At 36.9% G+C, this 18,669-nt stretch overlaps 1 protein-coding gene across 2 annotated transcripts; it reads left to right on the top strand.

Annotated features, from left to right (window-relative positions):
* Positions 1-387: 387 nt before the first annotated feature.
* On the top strand, positions 388-14,514 carry LOC125280629. Of its 2 annotated transcripts, none has more exons than XM_048211292.1 (5): positions 388-543; positions 4,092-4,460; positions 7,928-8,227; positions 8,933-9,098; positions 13,245-14,514. In XM_048211292.1, the coding sequence occupies exons 2-5, from the start codon at positions 4,145-4,147 to the stop codon at positions 13,990-13,992; spliced, it is 1,530 nt and encodes a 509-aa protein (XP_048067249.1). In that variant the 5' UTR covers positions 388-543; positions 4,092-4,144; the 3' UTR covers positions 13,993-14,514. The 2 variants fall into 2 exon arrangements, with proteins under 2 accessions (XP_048067249.1, XP_048067250.1); XM_048211293.1 differs by having other exon boundaries at positions 13,248-14,514.
* Positions 14,515-18,669: the final 4,155 nt, after the last annotated feature.

An 18,669-nucleotide genomic window follows, 5' to 3' on the forward strand; every position in this document is an offset into this window, starting at 1 on the left:
TGAATACACATGCTTATAAATCGAAAACATGCTTTTCTTTAGCTAGCAGCCATCATCATGCCCTGACAGTTTAACAATGGGCGGGAGGCTGGGAAGAGGAATGAACGGGCAGAATGTTAATCCATATGCGATGTGTTTCGCAATCTTTAGATGGTGTTTTTGTAGTTCTCTGAAGCTTTTGAATGACAATATGCACAGAATGTGAAATACAGATGCATAAATATTTGTCTGGAATAGGTTCTGAAATCATGGAAACGCTGAGCATTCTGATTTGAAACGGCGCCCTGGTTTAACACTGAAACACATAATTACATAGAGTTCATACAAGGTTTTGTTGTTGTATCCACTGACAACATAATGGGTCTTGCTCATTCACCTTTGCCACCAGATACTAAACAAGAAAACAAACCAAAGCTGCAAGTTCCCTAGGAAACTCCAAAGATGGTCAAACCTTCAACAAAGAGACATCTGTACTTTTGAACTGGAGTTTAAAACTCTGTATAAAAGCAGAAGAACCACTTTGGACCTAAACTTTATTGGCAGGTAAGAGTGCAACCTTCTCAACTAAACAGATTTTGAAGCCTTTATGGAAATCTTCCTACACATTTCCCTGTTTCTCAAAGGAACCAGAGGGGTTTTCATGAACAATCCCTTTTCAGGGTTGGGTCGCATTAAAGAGAACATATCTCTTTGGTTGGTGGATCATTTAAGGGTTTACAGATGTTGTGTATTTTGTGGGTGCATGAGAATGGTGTAATGAAGGCCCTTCTCCATGAATTTCTGCTTATTCCACACAGACTAGATACATTGTCAAACTTGGCTTCTGATTGTGAGCTGCTTGTTTAAACAATGTAATACAGGAGATGATTTCAAAGCAACCCTTGTGAAAAGAAAGTGCACTTATTGTGTTGACTGTCCTCTTAAGTCTAAAAAGTATATTTTTAAAGAAAATATAATATTATTATTGAAATAAAAGGTCACTTAAGTGTATTTTAAAAAAGTACATGACTGTACTTTTTTTAACACACTTAAGCAAACTTTTAAAAAGCGCACTTTGTAATAATGTTAAAGTAAAATCATTATGTTTTAATAATCTTTTGTCATGCTTTAAAAAACGTTTATTTTGATGTGTTGACTAAAGGACATGTACTTGATTAACTGTAGTTTTACATTTAAAATTAATTTATTTTTTAAATTCATCATTACAAATGTGTAATTACATATTAATAAATGTGTAATTACATATTAATAATACATGACATACAAGTTTCAATAGAAATGACATGAAAGTATATTTTAGTTGCCAAAATGCTTGTCAGTACATTTTAAACTATTTCAATGACAACAGTAATTATCGAATTACATTACTAATTACATATAGAGTTGCAGGTATAGAGTTGTCAAGAGTACCAACTTCGGTACCAAACGGTACTGAAATTTTAACCCTTAAATGCATACCTCGGGTCTTTAGTGACCCGGGACGTCATTCACTACCCTCCTCCTTGTTCATTTTTTAAAGTTAGACATCAACCTTCTTGGTATTCCTCAATCAATTCATTATAAAGAATATAACAAGAAAAAAATCATACAATTATTTCATAGAATGCCTATTTTTGTATTCATTTTTTGTAAAAATTCTATAGGGTCACTAACGACCCGAGGTGTGTATAAGTGTACGTATATTTTTTCTGCACAACAATAATTGAATCTTAGATGACGGAATAAGTGCAATTCACCTTTATTCCACAAGGTGGCAATGTCTGATACACAGTGACGACTCATTCAGACAGAAAACGAAATACTAAGAAAAACATGAAATGGCTCAGCGATTTACAGCAGAGCAAGTACTGAACGCAATGAAATATGACTGTAACTGTCACTGGATGGATCTAGTGAAGCTGTTAGCGATCGAAATATTGATTTTGAAGATGTTGAAAATTATATAGTTTTGAGAATACTGTAAGAATGATTGGCCAAACAGTCATGCATTTAAGGGTTAAAAATGTGACGCTTTGAGCGCTGTTGAGTGGATTCGTAAGCACATTTGTGGGTGAATCTGTGTAAGCGCTTAGTGAAGAGCGTCATTGATGACTATTAACAACGTTTTTGAAACGTTGATCATTGAAGCCAATCACAGACATATCAGATGAGTGCGTCAACACAATGGCCAATCTGCTCAACAGAGCACAAAGCATCACATTTTTTAAATTTCAGTACCAACTGGTACCTAAGTCAGTACTTTTGACAACTCTAATTACATATAATGTAAATTTAAACTATACTTAATCACAAAAAAAAACAAACAAACATGCATTTAAGTCTCTGAAAACATTACATTCAGTTCACACTTAAGCATATTGTTTTAAGGCATATTTTAAGTACTCGTTTTACAAATATGCTAAAGTGTACGTTTTCACAATGCAAGGTAAACCTTTACACAGTATATGATGAGCATATGGATGCATGCAAAACATTAAAAGCAGCTAAAAAAAAGTTTCTTTGGGAAAGCAGTTGTTTATCATGTTTAACATATAATGAATAGAAACACTTAATTGCCTCAAGCTCGTCTGAACATCTTGCTAAAACATGTGGCACAGACAGAAAAATAAACCCACACAACTTGAGCTAATTAAAGACTAATGATGAAGCCCTTATTGGTGTTACTGTTGACTTCACATTCCATATGCCATCCAGAAGCCTTTTCATCATGGGATTAGAGATTAACTGACTGTCCGAAATCATAAAACATCAAAACGCTGAGCAAGAGGGTTGGACACAGAGAGCACATGGGTTACATGCAGGCAGCAGATGCAGCTGGGACTTACATTCCTTAAATGAGTCATACTGACAGATAATCCAGGTTTAGCAGGGTCATTCCTCATTCTAGTACATGTCTTGATACATTGGATAAAATATTAAATATGAAAGGCACACTTTTAAAATATAGAAATCATTTTAGTTTTCTATTATCACAATAGGACAATTAAGTTTTATCAAATTTTGCCATGTCACTGGGTGCTGCACTAACTTTTTAACATAAAAATCAAGAAATTAATTAAATATTTCAGGTAATTTTTCATATTTTCCATTTCTCTAATCAAAATGTTTGAAATTAATGTTTTTTTCTATTATTATTATTATTATTATTATTATTATTATTATTATTTTATTTGGTAATCATTTCAAAGGTTTTTGACTTTCAATCTATTGCGTTCCCCCAAGAAACTTTGCATTCTCTCACAAACTTCTGCGTTCCCCAAAGAAACTTGCGCTCACTCTCAAAAGCATTGAAATTTAGTTTTTCCTCCATCTTACTTTATTTCCATCACCAGTTTTGCGATCACTTGCAGACGTTTTGCAGAAATGTTTGGTAAGTAGCCATACAATGGAGTCTTTCCTATCCCATGAGGCAAGGGAGGGAGTTGTGAATGGCAACGCAACTGACGCTGGTACATCAATGACAGCATATGTCCAAATAACATTCACATTCATACTATACCAGGGTTCCTAAAATCCGGTCCTGGAGGGCCACTGTTCTACAGAGTTTAGTTCCAACCCCAATCACACACCTGAACAAGCTAGTCAATGTCTTCAGAGTTACTAGAAAATTGGAGGTAGGCGAGTTCAATCATGGTTTGAGATATACCCTGCAGGACAGTGGCCCTCCAGGGCTGGATTTGAGGAAACCTGTACTACATACTATAGGATATGATAATGGTAACATTTCAAAAGGTGGTTAAAAATGTCAAAAATCATTTCAAATTGATGTCCTCATGTAAATTCACTCTTAATCTCTCAGTAAGCAATGGGTAAATTTAGCTCTTTATTTTCATCCTGTTGGGTTGCATCATGTTCATATTCTTTCTATTGTGTAAATAATCAAGTCATCATTAATAAAGTTGAGTTTGACCAGAATATATTTCTTGAAGTCTGGTATACCCTTTCATAGAAATATGTTATTAAAGGCAGAGTTTGTTAAAGTAGCAGTACATAGTTCAAAAGGTAATACAGACCCAGCACATATTACAGTAAGATGTATGTTCAAAATTGACTGTGTTTTCTCCTTCGTTCTTTCTTCTTACATTGTCTAGGTGTAACTTGTAAGCAGTCATTTCAGATTGAGTGAGGTGCCCCATGTTGACCCATGAACATAAATGGTCACAGCCATGCGATGCATTTCTGTCCCGTGAGATGTTTCAGAGACCACACAGGATCCATCAGAACAGCAGGCTCAATGGCATGGAACTCTATATTGAAACAAGGACTACAGCTCCAAGTCACAAACCAGAGAGGGGTCCCACCTCTTAAAACATTTCCAATACATCAACATGGATCATCTTCTCCAAACACTGGTGCCTATAGCAACAGCATGTTTCAGGGGAGGATCCTTAAAGATTCAAGAAACCTCTCAGAGAAAACCTCCAAGAAATCATTCACAGCCAAAAAAGCTCTGCTCATAGGTAACTATTTATCAATGCTTTGTGAACAAAATGTTTAGAAAAGAAATATTTTTAAACACTACATTACATATGCTTAATGGGATTTTGTACACCAATTAAACAGATGTATATTATATTATATTATATTATATTATATTATATTATATTATATATTAGCATGGGGCAGTTGAATGCTTGCTTCTGATTGGTTGAGGAAAGTTTGGTGAACTTAAAAGACGCAGGAGAGTAGTATCCAATTGCAGTAATCATGTATTGACAAAACAACCAAAACACAAGGAACAGAATATCTAGGAACTCAGGAAAAAGAAAAGACCTGACTATAAACACACGAAGCACTGGGGTTTATATACACACAAGGTAATAGACTAACAAGACACACCTGGACACAGTCAGGGAACTAATCAACAAGAAAACTACAAAGGGACTACAAAATAGAGTACAGGGAACCAAAAGTCAAACAAAAAGACACAAAGCAAAAGCATGAGAACACAAACAAAACAAAGAACCTATGACACAAATGCTTTATACTGTAGTTAGTTTCATATCACTTTGTCAAATTATTTCAGCTATTTCAAAAGTCCTTATAACCTAAAACAGCATATGAACCAAAGCCCACAAAGATATCAACCATGCAAATAAATATAACAATAGGATAAAAATGTTTCCATTCCAATTTTCATTTTTTGCAATTAAAGGTAGGGTAGGCAATTTCAGAGAGGCTAGCAATAGCAAGCTAGCGTTGAAAGCATAACACTGTGTCCTAACCAGACACGACGCGACACAACGATGCGATAAAAGGTATCTTTTTTCATGTTAATCTGAGTTTTTGTCCAAACCAGCCGTGACGGTGACACATGATTCTATTTTAGAAAAGTTTCTATTTCTCTGCGACGTCACGGCTAGAACAGCAACATAAAATATGGCAATGATAATATCAGATACTGTTTATGTGCTTTATTTAATGTTAAAAGCGTCTAATGTGAGTTTGAATATTCTGTGTTCCCAGTTTTTTTTAGCTGTAATGAAAACAATACTGGCTAATTCACCTCAGAACTTGAAAATAAATAAATGGGCACAAGAACGTTCAAACTGTCAACTCTATGCGAACAAACGAGTGTATTCTATGACAAAGATTGGTCAAGTCATTCCGTATGTACTTTAAATAATGTTTAAATGGTGTGATATTTATGAATTTTAACATGTACTTGCTCATTTCATTGTGTCTGCTGTGCTCTTGCTGAGAGAGCCCGCCCACACTCTCTTCTGATTGGCTGTGGATTTTGATTGATATTATCACTTCTCATTGTCGCATCGTATCTAGTGTGGACAGTCAAATTGCTCGTCGCTGGAATCTTATCACATCACGTTTGGTTAGGACACGGTGTAAGATACATATGTTACATATACATACTGTAAAAAATTATTTTCATGATTTGTTCACAACATTTTTTCTTTTGCCAAATCAACTTCAATAATGAATGTGGTTCAGATAACATAATATTATCAGTTTCTGTTGATTAAACCAATCGCCTTCATTGTATTAACTCAAATTTTTAATTTCAATGAACAACATTTTAAGACAACCAGGTAACTTACTTTTTTAAGTTAAACCAATAATTCTTTTTTACAGTGCAGGCACTTAGGACTTCGCATCATTGCATAATTGCATGCAATTATTCCTTACTTACTGTATATTATGCAAGGGGAAATGTACAGTCAGCCTGTGATACTGATATACAGTAGTGTGAAAAAGTGCTTGCCCCCTTCCTGATTTTTTTATTTTTTTGCATGTTTGTCACACGTTAATGTTTCAGATCATCAAACAAATTTAAATATGAATCAAAGATAACACAAGTAAACACAACATGCAGTTTTTAAATGAAGGTTTTTATTATGAAGGGAAAACAAAATCCAAACCCACATGGCCCTGTGTAAAAAAGTGCTTGCCCCCTAAAACCTAATAACTGGTTGGGCCACCCTTAGCAGCAACAACTGCAATCAAGCGTTTGCGATAACTTGCAATGACTCTGTTACAGCGCTGTGGAGGAATTTTGGCCCACTCATCTTTGCAGAATTGTTGTAATTCAGCCACATTGGATGGTTTTCGAGCATTAACCGCCTTTTTAAGGTCTCAATAGGATTGAGGTCAGGACTTTGACTAGGCCACTCCAAAGTCTTCATTTTGTTTTTCTTCAGCCATTCAGAGGTGGACTTGCTGGTGTGTTTTTGATCATTGTCCTACTGCAGAACCCAAGTTCGCTTCAGCTTGAGGTCACAAACAGATGGCCGGACATTGTCCTTCAGGATTTTTTGGTAGACATCAGAATTCATGGTTCCATTTGTCACAGCAAGTCATCCAGGTCCTGAAGCAGCAAAACAGCCCCAGACCATCACACCACCACCACCACCATATTTTACTGTTGGTATGATGTTCTTTTTCTGAAATGCTGTGTTACTTTTACACCAGATGTAATGGGACACACACCTTCCAAAAATTCAACATTTGTCTCGTCAGTCCACAGAGTAGTTTCCCAAAAGTCTTGGGGATCATCAAGATGTTTTCTGACAAATCTGAGACGAGCCTTTATGTTCTTTTTGCTCAGCAGCGGTTTTTGTCTTCGAACTCTGCCATGCAAGCCATTTTTGCCCAGCTTTTTTCTTATGGTGGAGTCATGAACACTGACCTTAACTGAGGCAAGTGAGGCCTGCAGTTCTTTGGATGTTGTTGTGGGGTCTTTTGAGTCGTCGCTGCGCTCTTGGGGTAATTTTGGTCGGCCCGCCACTCCTGGGAAGGTTCACCACTGTTCCATGTTTTCGCCGTTTGTGGATAATGTCTCTCACTGTGGTTCGCTGGAGTCCCAAAGCTTTAGAAATGGCTTTACAACCTTTTCCATACTCATAGATCTCAATTACTTTCTTTCTCATTTGTTCCTGAATTTCTTTGGATCTCAACATGATGTGTAGCTTTTGAGAATCTTTTGGTCTAATTCACTTTGTCAGGCAGGTCCTATTTAAGTGATTTCTTGATTGCGAACAGGTGTGGCAGTAATCAGGCCTGGGTGTGGCTAGAGAAACTGAACTTAGGTGTGATAAACCACAGTTAAGTTATGTTTTAACAGTGGAGGCAAGCACTTTTTCACACAGGGCCATGTGGGTTTGGATTTTGTTTTCCCTTCATAATAAAAACCGCAACTGCATGTTGTGTTTACTTTGTTATCTTTGATTCATATTTAAATTTGTTTGATGATCTGAAACATTAAAGTGTGACAAACATGCAAAAAAATAAAAATTCAGGAAGGGGCAAGCACTTTTTCACACCACTGTATATTATCCTGCTTAGTATTCTGCTACTTAACAGTTAAATAAATATGCCTAATACTTTACCAAGATTCAGCTGATGTTGGCAGCAGCCGCAGTTAAAGGCGTTTAAGCCCTATTAATCAAGATCTCTGTTTATGTTCTCGCAGCATGTGGAGTGCGATGTGTCCTGTCACCACGACCCTCCAACTGCTCCACATCATCACCCCATAAAGATGAAAAAGACAGACCTCATTCCACTTCTGCAAGAGGGCAGAAATGCAGTGACTCTTTTGAAACAGAGGGTGAACTGAAGGTATGGGAATCATACACTGCAATAAAAAGAACAGAAGACAGAAAGAGAGCGAGAAGCAGTATACACAGACAGAGAGTCCCGCTGGACTCAACCCCCCGGCCTTCCACTGTCCCACTGGAGAATCAGATGGGACGCCGAGCACTAAGCACACCAGGTACTGCTATGGAACACATTACTTCACGGAGTCTCTCTGTATAAGACATATATACCATTTTTAAAACCACAAGCAGCACCAAACTGACATATCATGTCATGGTGACAAAATTATTCCCCCAACATATAATTTCATGATGATAAAATTCCTCTTTGCATAACCTAAGTCTATATAGTGCTGCAGGGATGGCATTATTTTTGTGAGTCAAAACCAAATAAAATGGCGAAAAATTGTATTTAGGCTTAAAAGTTAATTTGTGAAGATTATCATGATCAACGAAATGTCTATATTGATTTGACCTCTTGATTCAGAACATGCACTTTTTACTTTCAAAAAATTGGAATCCTATTTCATATAATAAAATAACAAAATGAAAGATAATTTTCCAAAAACTCCTACAGAAATGTATGTCTACTGATATTCAACAGTTATTCAGTTAGCAAAGGCACACTGAGAGTTTTGTATGGCATGACCTGTTAACATGAGACTGAATAAATTGTTTATGTCATCTCAAAGGTCTCATGACTAGAGTTATAAACTAGCGGAAGAACGTTGTTGCTAAGTTCTCATTCTCAAAGTAAATAGTGTCAAATGCTTACAACACACAGTTATCATGATCAGCAGATTTAAAGATCGCTCTCATCATTTCTAAATAATTCTAATCATTTCTCAAACTAATTTTCAATAATTTCATTCTTTATGGAGAAACTCCCATGTGTAAGATTTTCTGGAGAAGAAAAGAGGAACAAAATGTCCTTCAAGATGGACATTTTACTGAAGACAGGCTAACCCCATCACTTCATCTCTACCTGCCTTCTTTATACCAGCCACAGGAGCAGAGAGAAGACACAGCTGCAGGACAGGATAATAGGTAAAACTAACTAAAACTGAACTGACAGATGACCATTCTGAGAAAACCAGTATAAAAAAAGAGCTACACCTTCAAAAAGATTTTCGTTAGCAATGCCAAGGTCATGGGTTTGATTCCCAAGGAAAGCAACTGTAGGCTGTTAGTCGTCAGCCATATTCATAAAAATAAAAAAGGTTTTGATCAAGCACACAATTAAATAGACAACTGAAATCACTTACTGAACAGGCGATCATATTACTTCAACCTGGGTAAACAGCCCGTCCGATACTGCAGAATGTCCAAGAGAAAAGCGCCATATCGCCTGTTAGAGGAAAAACTTCTCGCTCCGTGAACGCAGCCACATTTCATTAAGATAAATACGAACTTTAGCTTTTCGCTATCGAGCATGAAACACGCGAGAGCCGATGGCATTTCGCATTGTGGTAACGCTATTTCAGACGGCAGTTTGTGCGTTACGGCGGAATCAGGCGGATGGACGCAATTATAAACTATTTGCGTTACTTACATAGTTTGGATTTGAAATACTTGGAATAGGGCGAATTCAGGATGATTGGGACACATTTTGCCATTGAGATGGCTGGGGAAAAGTGTCCCAATCAACCTGAATACACACTATTTGTAATTTGTAAATCTGTAGCTCATTTTTATGTTACGTGTTTTATTTTATGTTGTTTTATAATAAGAAATTGATTGGTGGCAGCCCAACACACCAGAGAAAAAAAACTTTGCAGGTCCTATGGCTGAGAGAGAGCCTATACTCGGATGAAAACCGCTTCAGTGAGCTCAATTATAGTAACGCGGCACTTTTTGTCAGTAACGGTAACGCCGTTGTAACACGGAAAAAGTAATTAGTTTGATTACTCGTTACCGAAAAAAGTAACGCCGTTTATTTATAACGCCGTTATTCCCATCGCTGATTGGTGCTCAAAAATAGTAGCCTATAATAGTGAAATGGCTACTAAGATTATTCTGGGTGTTTAAACTGAAAATCATACCTCAACATATGTAATGGTGAAAAAAAAAAACATTCCCAAACATATAATTTCATGAAATCATGATGATAAAAAATTCCCTTACAGTGCTACAGGGATAACTTAGCCAATTTTTGTAGACCAAAAAAAGCCCAACAATTGTATTTAGGCTTTAAAATACATAAAAATTGTGTTCATTTGTGAAGATTATCATGAAGAACAAAATCCTATTGTCTAGATAACCAGGGTGATGCTAACTTCCAGGTTGGCCTACAAAAATAAGTCAACCCTGCAGCACTCTATTGATGCCAAAGGTTTCTCCTTGACAGCAATGGGTTGCCAGCCTCTTGTCTCTTCAACATGCAGCAGTATCGGACACCTTGGGAGTGAGAACAGGTTAAGTGTAAAGCTCTTGTACTGTAAAAACTACATGAAACGAAATAGATGGCTAGCATATTCAAATACCAATAATAATGGACTCATTCATCCGTCCCCTTGAGTGGTTATACACGAGTGATATCATGAGTCCTCTGTGCCACTGAGGCAGTGTTAAGTGACATTGTAAGCCGTGTGGTTAGTGTCTGCCATTTAGCTCGTGAGAGTATGATGTTCTCCCTTTCATGGAAACTCACAACAGAGGAGGCCAGACTAAAATAACTCATGGCATTAACCTGATGCTCACAGATGAAGTAAATTTAACTCATCAGCTGCACTCAACAGACATTTCTGAGCAGCAGGGCCGTCGTCAGGGTAGGAACATTGTCTCAGCTCCTGTGGTGAGGGAATCCCACTATGATATAGCCTATTCATTTGGTGGATGGGGCCCATTCATAATGCAACAAGTAAATTTCAGTTGATTTACAGTCAGTAATTGGGTCAATGACAAATAAGTGTCTGTCATAAAGAATAATTTTCATTGTTTACCCTGCAAAAAAATGAAACATAACATTTTGTAATAGCATTTTATGTTACATGTTGTTAAATGAATGTTTTTTTGCATTGTTTTAGTGCCATGTGTGTTACCATGACTGTATATGACATTACCTTCTATACATTAGTAGCATATTTACAGTACCTCAGCTTGTGGAAAAGCTACTTGTGATGAATTTTGATTCATCATGTTGGTTTTCCCTTTACTACCAATGTTTAGAAGGAGCCCCTAAAAGGAAGTAATGTTACAGGAGGAAAAAAAATATATTTCATACTTTTGCATTCCCTCAAGAAACTTAGTGTTTGCTCCCAAAACATTTGCCTTCCTCTGAGAAATTTTGCATTCTCTTGCAAAACTTTTGCGTTCTTTTGCATTCCATCCAGCAGGGTTGTCCACGGTTTACCCGTGAAATTTGACTACTTTTACACTGTTGCCACGAGTTGTTTTTATATTTCTTGGGTTGAAGCGACCACCCCCCAACTCGATTTTTATTCCCTGGAACGCAATTTGTACCCCTCGGAACTCGATTTTTACTCCCTGGAACGCAATTTTTACCCGTCCGAACTCGATTTTTACTCCTGGAATGTGATTTTTACCCCCCCCCAGTGCGCGATTTTTACTCCCTGGAATGCAATTGTAACCCTCCGGAACTCGATTTTTACTCCCGGAATGTGATTTTTAGCCCCCAGTGCATGATTTTTACTCCCAGAATGTGATATTTACCCCCACAATGTAAGATTTTTACTCTTTGGAATGCAATTTTAACCCTCCGGAACTCAATTTTTACTCCCGAAATGTGATTTTTAGCCCTCGGTGCATGATTTTTACTACCTGGAATGTAATTTTAACCCTCCCAAACTAAATTTTTACTCCTGGAACATGATTTTTACCCCTCCAGTGCAAGATTTTTACTCCCTGGAGCACAATTTTAACCCCTCCAGAACTCGAATTTTACTCCCGGAATGTGATTTTTACCCCCAAGCGCACGATTTTTACACTTTTACAGTATATGAGTTTTTGGGGGAGCCAAGGCATTTGTGGAAGAACTCAAAAGCATTGACATATAATTTTTCCTCCCATCTCATATTTTTTTTCCCATTACCATGTCCCTTTACAGGCTCCATATGGTAAAAGACAGATTTTAGTCATTTGGAATTTTTTCAAAGAATGAAATACACTGTAAAACTTAAAATTATTTTTTAACCATTATTTTTTTACAGTACAGTTCTAGCAACCAAGCTTCCAATTTTACATTTAATCTCACTGATCTTTTTACAGTGTTGTTTTATCTTTGTTCCATAAATATCACAAATTAATAATATTAAACATTGAACCTTTTCGGGAGTCACACCACATTACATTTTATAGATACAGATATTGAGAGATAATAATGAAAGATCATGCCAAAAATGTTCAGTTTTTTTTTTTTCTTTCATGAATTCAGAATTTCATTCTTTTAATAAGTCTTTTTTCTTCTTTATGATATCAGGACAGTTGTATCACTGACATTTTTTGCTTTATACCTCAAAAATGAATTTTAGCACAGAAACTAAAACATGCTCATAATGAAAGAGGTGCATTCCAGTCAATTTATGTATGAATTGCATTTTGATGTTTTTAATAAATTAATAGATCGGAACAAATGAGCATCACATCATTCCCTTAATTAACCTAATGAAGTATTGATGCCGTCTGTTATGTAAAAGCATTTTCAGAGAGCCAGCCAAGAGCTAAGCTTCAATCTACTGAAATTACAATGGAAATTTGTACGTTTTGTCTTGTACATATTTTCAGTTTCCCATGACTACTAGTTCACTGCATGTTTTCAGTATCTCAGTATCATAGCAGCTGTAATACAGCTGTAGGTCAGGCTGCAAATATCATTCTGCATTAGACATTTGCAGGTTTCGCTCATGTTCCAGTCTAGCAAAACTCTTTTCTCTGAACATTGGTCTCCAGGGTGCAGCAATCGAGAAGGGATTTCTAGTTTACTTAGCCTCAGGATGTAATCGCTCTTTATGACTTTTGTACATCTGAAACCAAATAGTTTTAAAAGTAATAAGCTGTAAAATTATTTTGCCCTCCAGACAAACAGTCTCTTAATCTGCGAACAAATATGTAAACTTTATAGTCCACGTGCGTTGCATGTTACTTGCCCAGCATTTTCTTTTTAGGCTAAACAAGATGTGATGTAAACAGTCTGTCTTCTACCTTTTTTTGTTTACAATTTGTTTTCCTTAAAAGCAGCACAGAGGTGCACGAGAACCAAGACATCACAGAGGAACTCAGAGAGCATGACGAGAGCCAAAAACAAGACATCACCATCAACAAAACTGAAGATGACAGAAAAAATGATTTCACAGATGTCACACGAAATGATATTACAGATACCTGGCTGATTGACATACAGAACCATACTCCAGAGGAAACCTTTGAGATTGAGGAAAGACGTCAACAAGATGACAACAGACAAGAAAATCAATGTAACATTGACAGATCTTTTAATACCATAGAGGACAAGCAAGAATATGACATCACAGAGAAGACTGAAGGCATATATAGGAGGACCAAGTCGAATAGAAGTTCTTACAAAGCGTGTGATGCCAAAACACGTTATCCGGCCACAGCTACAGCTCTAACGTTCCCGTCCACCCTGACCAACAGAAATCCCTCTCCCCCTGTCAGCATCCTGCCATCGTTTTATGGAACTTCATTTGGCTATCGCATCAGAACGACATCCGAGCCCTGCCGATCCAAAACGAGGTCCGGGAAAGCCTGTGATGACAACAGATTTACGCGGCCGATGAATGATATGCGGCATACCATAGAAATAAAGGGAAATCCCTGCTCATTAAAAACAAGGGCTAGAGCGCCAGTCAGCCCCCACCCCAAAATAATGAGCACTGACAGGGGGTCCCAGCCTCATAAAATGAAAACTACTAAGAAGTTTTTGTGGGGACCAGAGGGGCCACAAGGGACTAAGACAATGTGAACAGGTGGAGAAGCCTGGATTAAGTCTGAGAGCGATGTGACGGCGCAGTTGTGTGTGGCCTTTCATGCCTTTCCAATACAGAAAATCTGCTTTGCGAAAAGCTGTTTGATTGAATCAAAGCAGTTCAGACTGGCATGTTAGACCACTTTGGGTTTAATAAACTCAAATGTCTTATGGCTTTGAGAAGAATGGCTTTGGCATGGCTGCAATGTTCTCTCCTTTAGTTTAGTCCAGCCAAGAGGAGTGATAGACTTTTTCGGTTTTCTGACACCCATCTGGTCTTTCTCAGTGAATGGTGCTTCAGCTGTATTGACATCGGTTATTGTGATTCATTGAAATTTAAATCCCTTCAGGTTTTGGTGGTTTTTATTTCTCTCTGACTTGATATAAAAATAAAAAATGTAACTTTTTCATCCAAAAATCATGTCTGGTGACTGTCTTTTGGCACTTGGGAATGACATTACATAAGTCTTTTGAAGGTCAAAGAGAAAAGAACCTCTATGCAAAAGGCAAAAGGCAAAAGGCAAAAAAAAAAAAAAAAAAAAAAACAGCTGTTGAAACTATAAAATGCACATTTAAATGAAAGATGGTGCACACTAAAAGGTCAATTCCAGATACTTTGAATTCAGTTTTTGTGAACATAATACATGTATATCCTATATTACTGTTCAAAGGTTTGGGATTTGTAATGTTTTTGAAAGAGTATCTTATGTTCACCAAGGCCGCATTTATTTGATCAAAAATACAGTAAAAACAGTAATATTGTGAAATATTATTTCAATTTAAAATAACTGTTTCTTATTTTAGTATATTTTAAAATGTAATTTATTCCTGTGAAGCAAAGCTGGATTTTCAGCATCATTACTCCAGGCTTCGGTGTCACATCCTTCAGAAATCATTCTAATATGATGATTTGGTGCTCAAGAAACATTTCTAATCATTATCAATGTTGAAAATAGTTGTGCTGCTTAAAGGAATAGTTCACTGTGACGAGCAGGGCGAGCGAGAGCCGTGAGGGAACGGTGCGAGGCCGGTGACGCGAGTGTTAACGATCTTCACCTGCAAGTCGCACCGGCCTCGAGTCTCTCACGGAGGAGCGACAACAGTGAAGGATGAGAGAGGACCAGGCCTGGACTTTATTTTATGTTTTATTATGTTTGTGTGGCCTGCAGACGTCCGTGAGGGTCTGTCGGCATTACTTTCGTTTTGTTCTTTCTTTATTTTATATTAAAATATATGTTGGAACGTTCGCCGGTTCCCGCCTCCTTCATCCCGTATCAACAAACTGTGTTACATTCACCCAAAAATGAAGATATTTTGAAGAATGTTTGTAGGCTATCCAAACAGTTCTGGGGAACTATTGACTGGGTGAAAAAAATACTATAGAAGTCAATGGTGCCACACAATGGTTCCAAACATTCTTCAAAATATCTTCCTTTGTGTTCAGCAGAACAAAGAAATGTATACAGGTTTGGAACAACTTGAGGGTGAGTAAATGATGACAGAAGTTTCATTTTTGTGAAAAAAAAAAAAAAAAAAAAAATTGTCAGGGTTATTTTTAATGTAAAATAGAACTGTAGCACTGTAAAAGTCTTTATTGTCACTTTTGATCAATTTAATGCATCCTTTCTGGATATATTAACTTATTTCCAAAAAAAAAAAAAAAAAAAAGGTAGTATATATTATCTATGGTCCATGTAAATGTAGATAATGTCACTCAAAAAAAGAAAATAACGTCATAAATACTTGTCTGTTTCTCAAGTGTCTTGAGAATCAGTTCATTTTTAAGACACTAAAGAACACAATGACATGCTGAGAGTTCTCTAAACCCTAACGCTCAAAATACTTATAATTGTTTTGAGTAGGACAAACTTAAATTAAACAAATTAGTTCAGTTAAATTAGCTGTTATGAGTATTTAGAGTTTTTTCTTTCTTTTGAGTTCACAGCACTGACATATTCCAAGTAAACTGAACTGTTTCATTGTTTTGAGTTGTATGAACTCATTTGTTTTAATTTAAACTAACTTAAGTTTAACTGAAACTGGGCTGGGATTTCTATTTCCCATGCTTTGCAAATGGCATTCGAAAGGGAGAGTAAAATTTAAGTGTTATTTAATGGGTTTTTTTTGTGCAAGATTATTGGTAAGGGAGGTTTAGTAGTGATTAATGTTTTGTTATGATAATTTAGAAGTTTCTTGGTGACAAGTGGCGGCAGTTTGAGAGCAGGTTACATGTTTTAAGCTATACTGTACTCATTCAGTAAGTGCTATATCATGCTATTATTAACATGTTAGCAAATTGGTAAATTGGCATTTTCTGAATTAGTTTGTTATAGCTAGCAATATATTTACACTGAGATATCCTGGTAATTTTAAGTTAAATGTGTGAATTAGTGTACTCAAATATTTCAAGTTAAAGGTGATAGAGAGGATTTTTTCGTCGACTGAGAATCCAAAGACTGTTAGTGAGTTTTTGAAATGAGCGCATGCGTAAGAACAACCCCCCTCCTTCACAGCTCATTTCAAAGGAACGCCTCCCAAAACTCGTGCACGAGTATTGGAACACGAGTGTTTGTTTACCACCGGCATTCGCTGTGTCGTGTTTTTGGATTCATTATGTCGGACTCACCGCAGGTAACTCATAATCTGCAGTTGTTACTCCTGTCTCCTGACAAAAACATTGCATGCGGCGCCTGTGGAGTGTGGAAAGTTACTGGAGTGCGCAGCCGCGCTCGTCTCTCATCGATGATCGCGTAAACGATTGGCTGATGTTTTTAAGGCCCTACCTCATGCACAGATGATGTATATTAATATTATTACTTTCAGTGCACCTAATAAATAGTCTTTTATCAGTTAGTAAAGACAGTTTCAAGTAATATTGCAAAAATGTATAAAACAAAACATCCTCTTTAGCACCTTTAAGAACAATAAAATGTATGAGTTTGGCTAACTCAGTACTTCAAGTTAGTACTACAAACTCTTTTTTGAGTTACCTTATTTGGGTTTACATTCATTCTTTATACTCTATCATTTTGCATCCATATGCTGTACTGTTATATGTAAAATGAATTATTCAGACTCTGAACATGTTCAAAGAGTGTAACTTGAGACTCTCATCAATGCCATAGATTTTCTGATTAAATGAACACTACATTCATAAAACAGCAGCAGGGCTGTGTGGAATACCCAGAGGTCTCTGTCTCCCAGCGTCCCCTTCCAGTTCAGACAGAGTAAATATTTGTATTGCCCTCAGAAAATGAGAGCGAGAGGATGTAAGCCGGGTATTGATAAAGCCTGAACATACACATTACTTAGCTGCAAGGCAAGCACAACTGCTATTTTTCATTAGAAATGAAAATAGAACCAAAACATACATGTAGATTCAGAACAACACTAAAAGTAATTACATACATGCCATGAAAATCATGGGAACAGACTGGGTCAGATACTCCCAGTGATCTGCATGCTATTTCATTAAAGTAAAATTTGAGTTAATCTTTTTTTTTTTTTTAAATATATTCTATTTACATGACCCTGACAATTTAATTTAATTGTTTAAAGTTTAATAAATCAGTTTCTTTATTATAAGACAATGTAATAACATCATCAAGCTGCATGTCTTACATTGTCAAACAGTAAAAAAAACAAACAAAACTAATTTGTTCAAGATGGTGTGCTGGTTTGATCCATCTGTAAAATTGAGTAGACTTTAAATTTACTTGAAAACATTTGCTGTCCTCTAGTGGTCACTTTCTGCTGTTGGCCAGGAAGGTTTGAAAAGCTCCCTTAAATTTACTGACTTGTGAAAATATAATTGAAAGCTAGATAAAATAACTATTTAGAATATATTTATTCTAATTTCTAGCTTTTTTACCTTTCCCCCCAAATCTGTCTTTTAGATAATGTAAAATCTTAAATATCTTTTATTATTTCAACAGTATTTGAGATTTCCAAACACCTTGGGAAACAATATAGATTCATCAGATAAACTATGTCAATTAATAATAACTATTAATTTATTTCTGCAATGGTTAGTTGTATACATGGTCTGTAACAGGTAGGTGGTACGTGTCAAAGTAACATCAACATGGATGGCAGGACCCAAGTTTTCCCAGTAGAATATTGCCCAAAGCATCACACTGCCTCCGCCAGCTTGCCTTCTTCCCATATTGCATCCTGGTGCCATGTGTTCCTCAGGTAAGTGATGCACACCCACCCGGCCATCCACGTGATGTAAAAGAAAATGTGATTCATCAGACCAGGCCATCTTCTTCCACTGCTCCATGGTTCAGTTCTGATACTCACATGCCCACTGTTGGCGCTTTCGGTGGTGGACAGGGGTCAGCATGGGCACACTGACTGGTCTGCGGCTATGCAGCCCCATATGCAACAAACTGTGATGCACTGTGTGTTCTGACACGTTTCTATCAGAACCAGCATTAACTTCTTGAGCAATTTGAGCTACAGTAGCTGGTCTGTTGGATCAGATCACACAGGCCAGCCTTTGCTCCCCACGTGCATCAATGAACCTTGGCCACCCATGACCCTGTCACTGGTTCACCACTGTTCCTTCCTTGGACCACTTCTGATAGATACTGACCACTGCAGACTGAGAACACTCCACAAGAGCTGCAGTTTTGGAGATGCTCTGATCCAGTCATCTAGCCATCACAATTT

This window comes from Megalobrama amblycephala, linkage group LG12, assembly GCF_018812025.1.
Source record: "Megalobrama amblycephala isolate DHTTF-2021 linkage group LG12, ASM1881202v1, whole genome shotgun sequence".
NCBI classification, from domain to species: Eukaryota; Metazoa; Chordata; class Actinopteri; order Cypriniformes; family Xenocyprididae; genus Megalobrama; species Megalobrama amblycephala.

Bases quoted from the DNA above. Each gene is read 5' to 3' on its own strand.
- LOC125280629 (XM_048211292.1), top strand. From the start codon at position 4,145: ATGAACATAAATGGTCACAGCCATGCGATGCATTTCTGTCCCGTGAGA. The intron at 4,461-7,927 runs GTAACTATTTAT...ATGTTCTCGCAG, and splicing joins CAAAAAAGCTCTGCTCATAG to CATGTGGAGTGCGATGTGTC. The intron at 9,099-13,244 runs GTAAAACTAACT...TTTCCTTAAAAG, and splicing joins GCTGCAGGACAGGATAATAG to CAGCACAGAGGTGCACGAGA.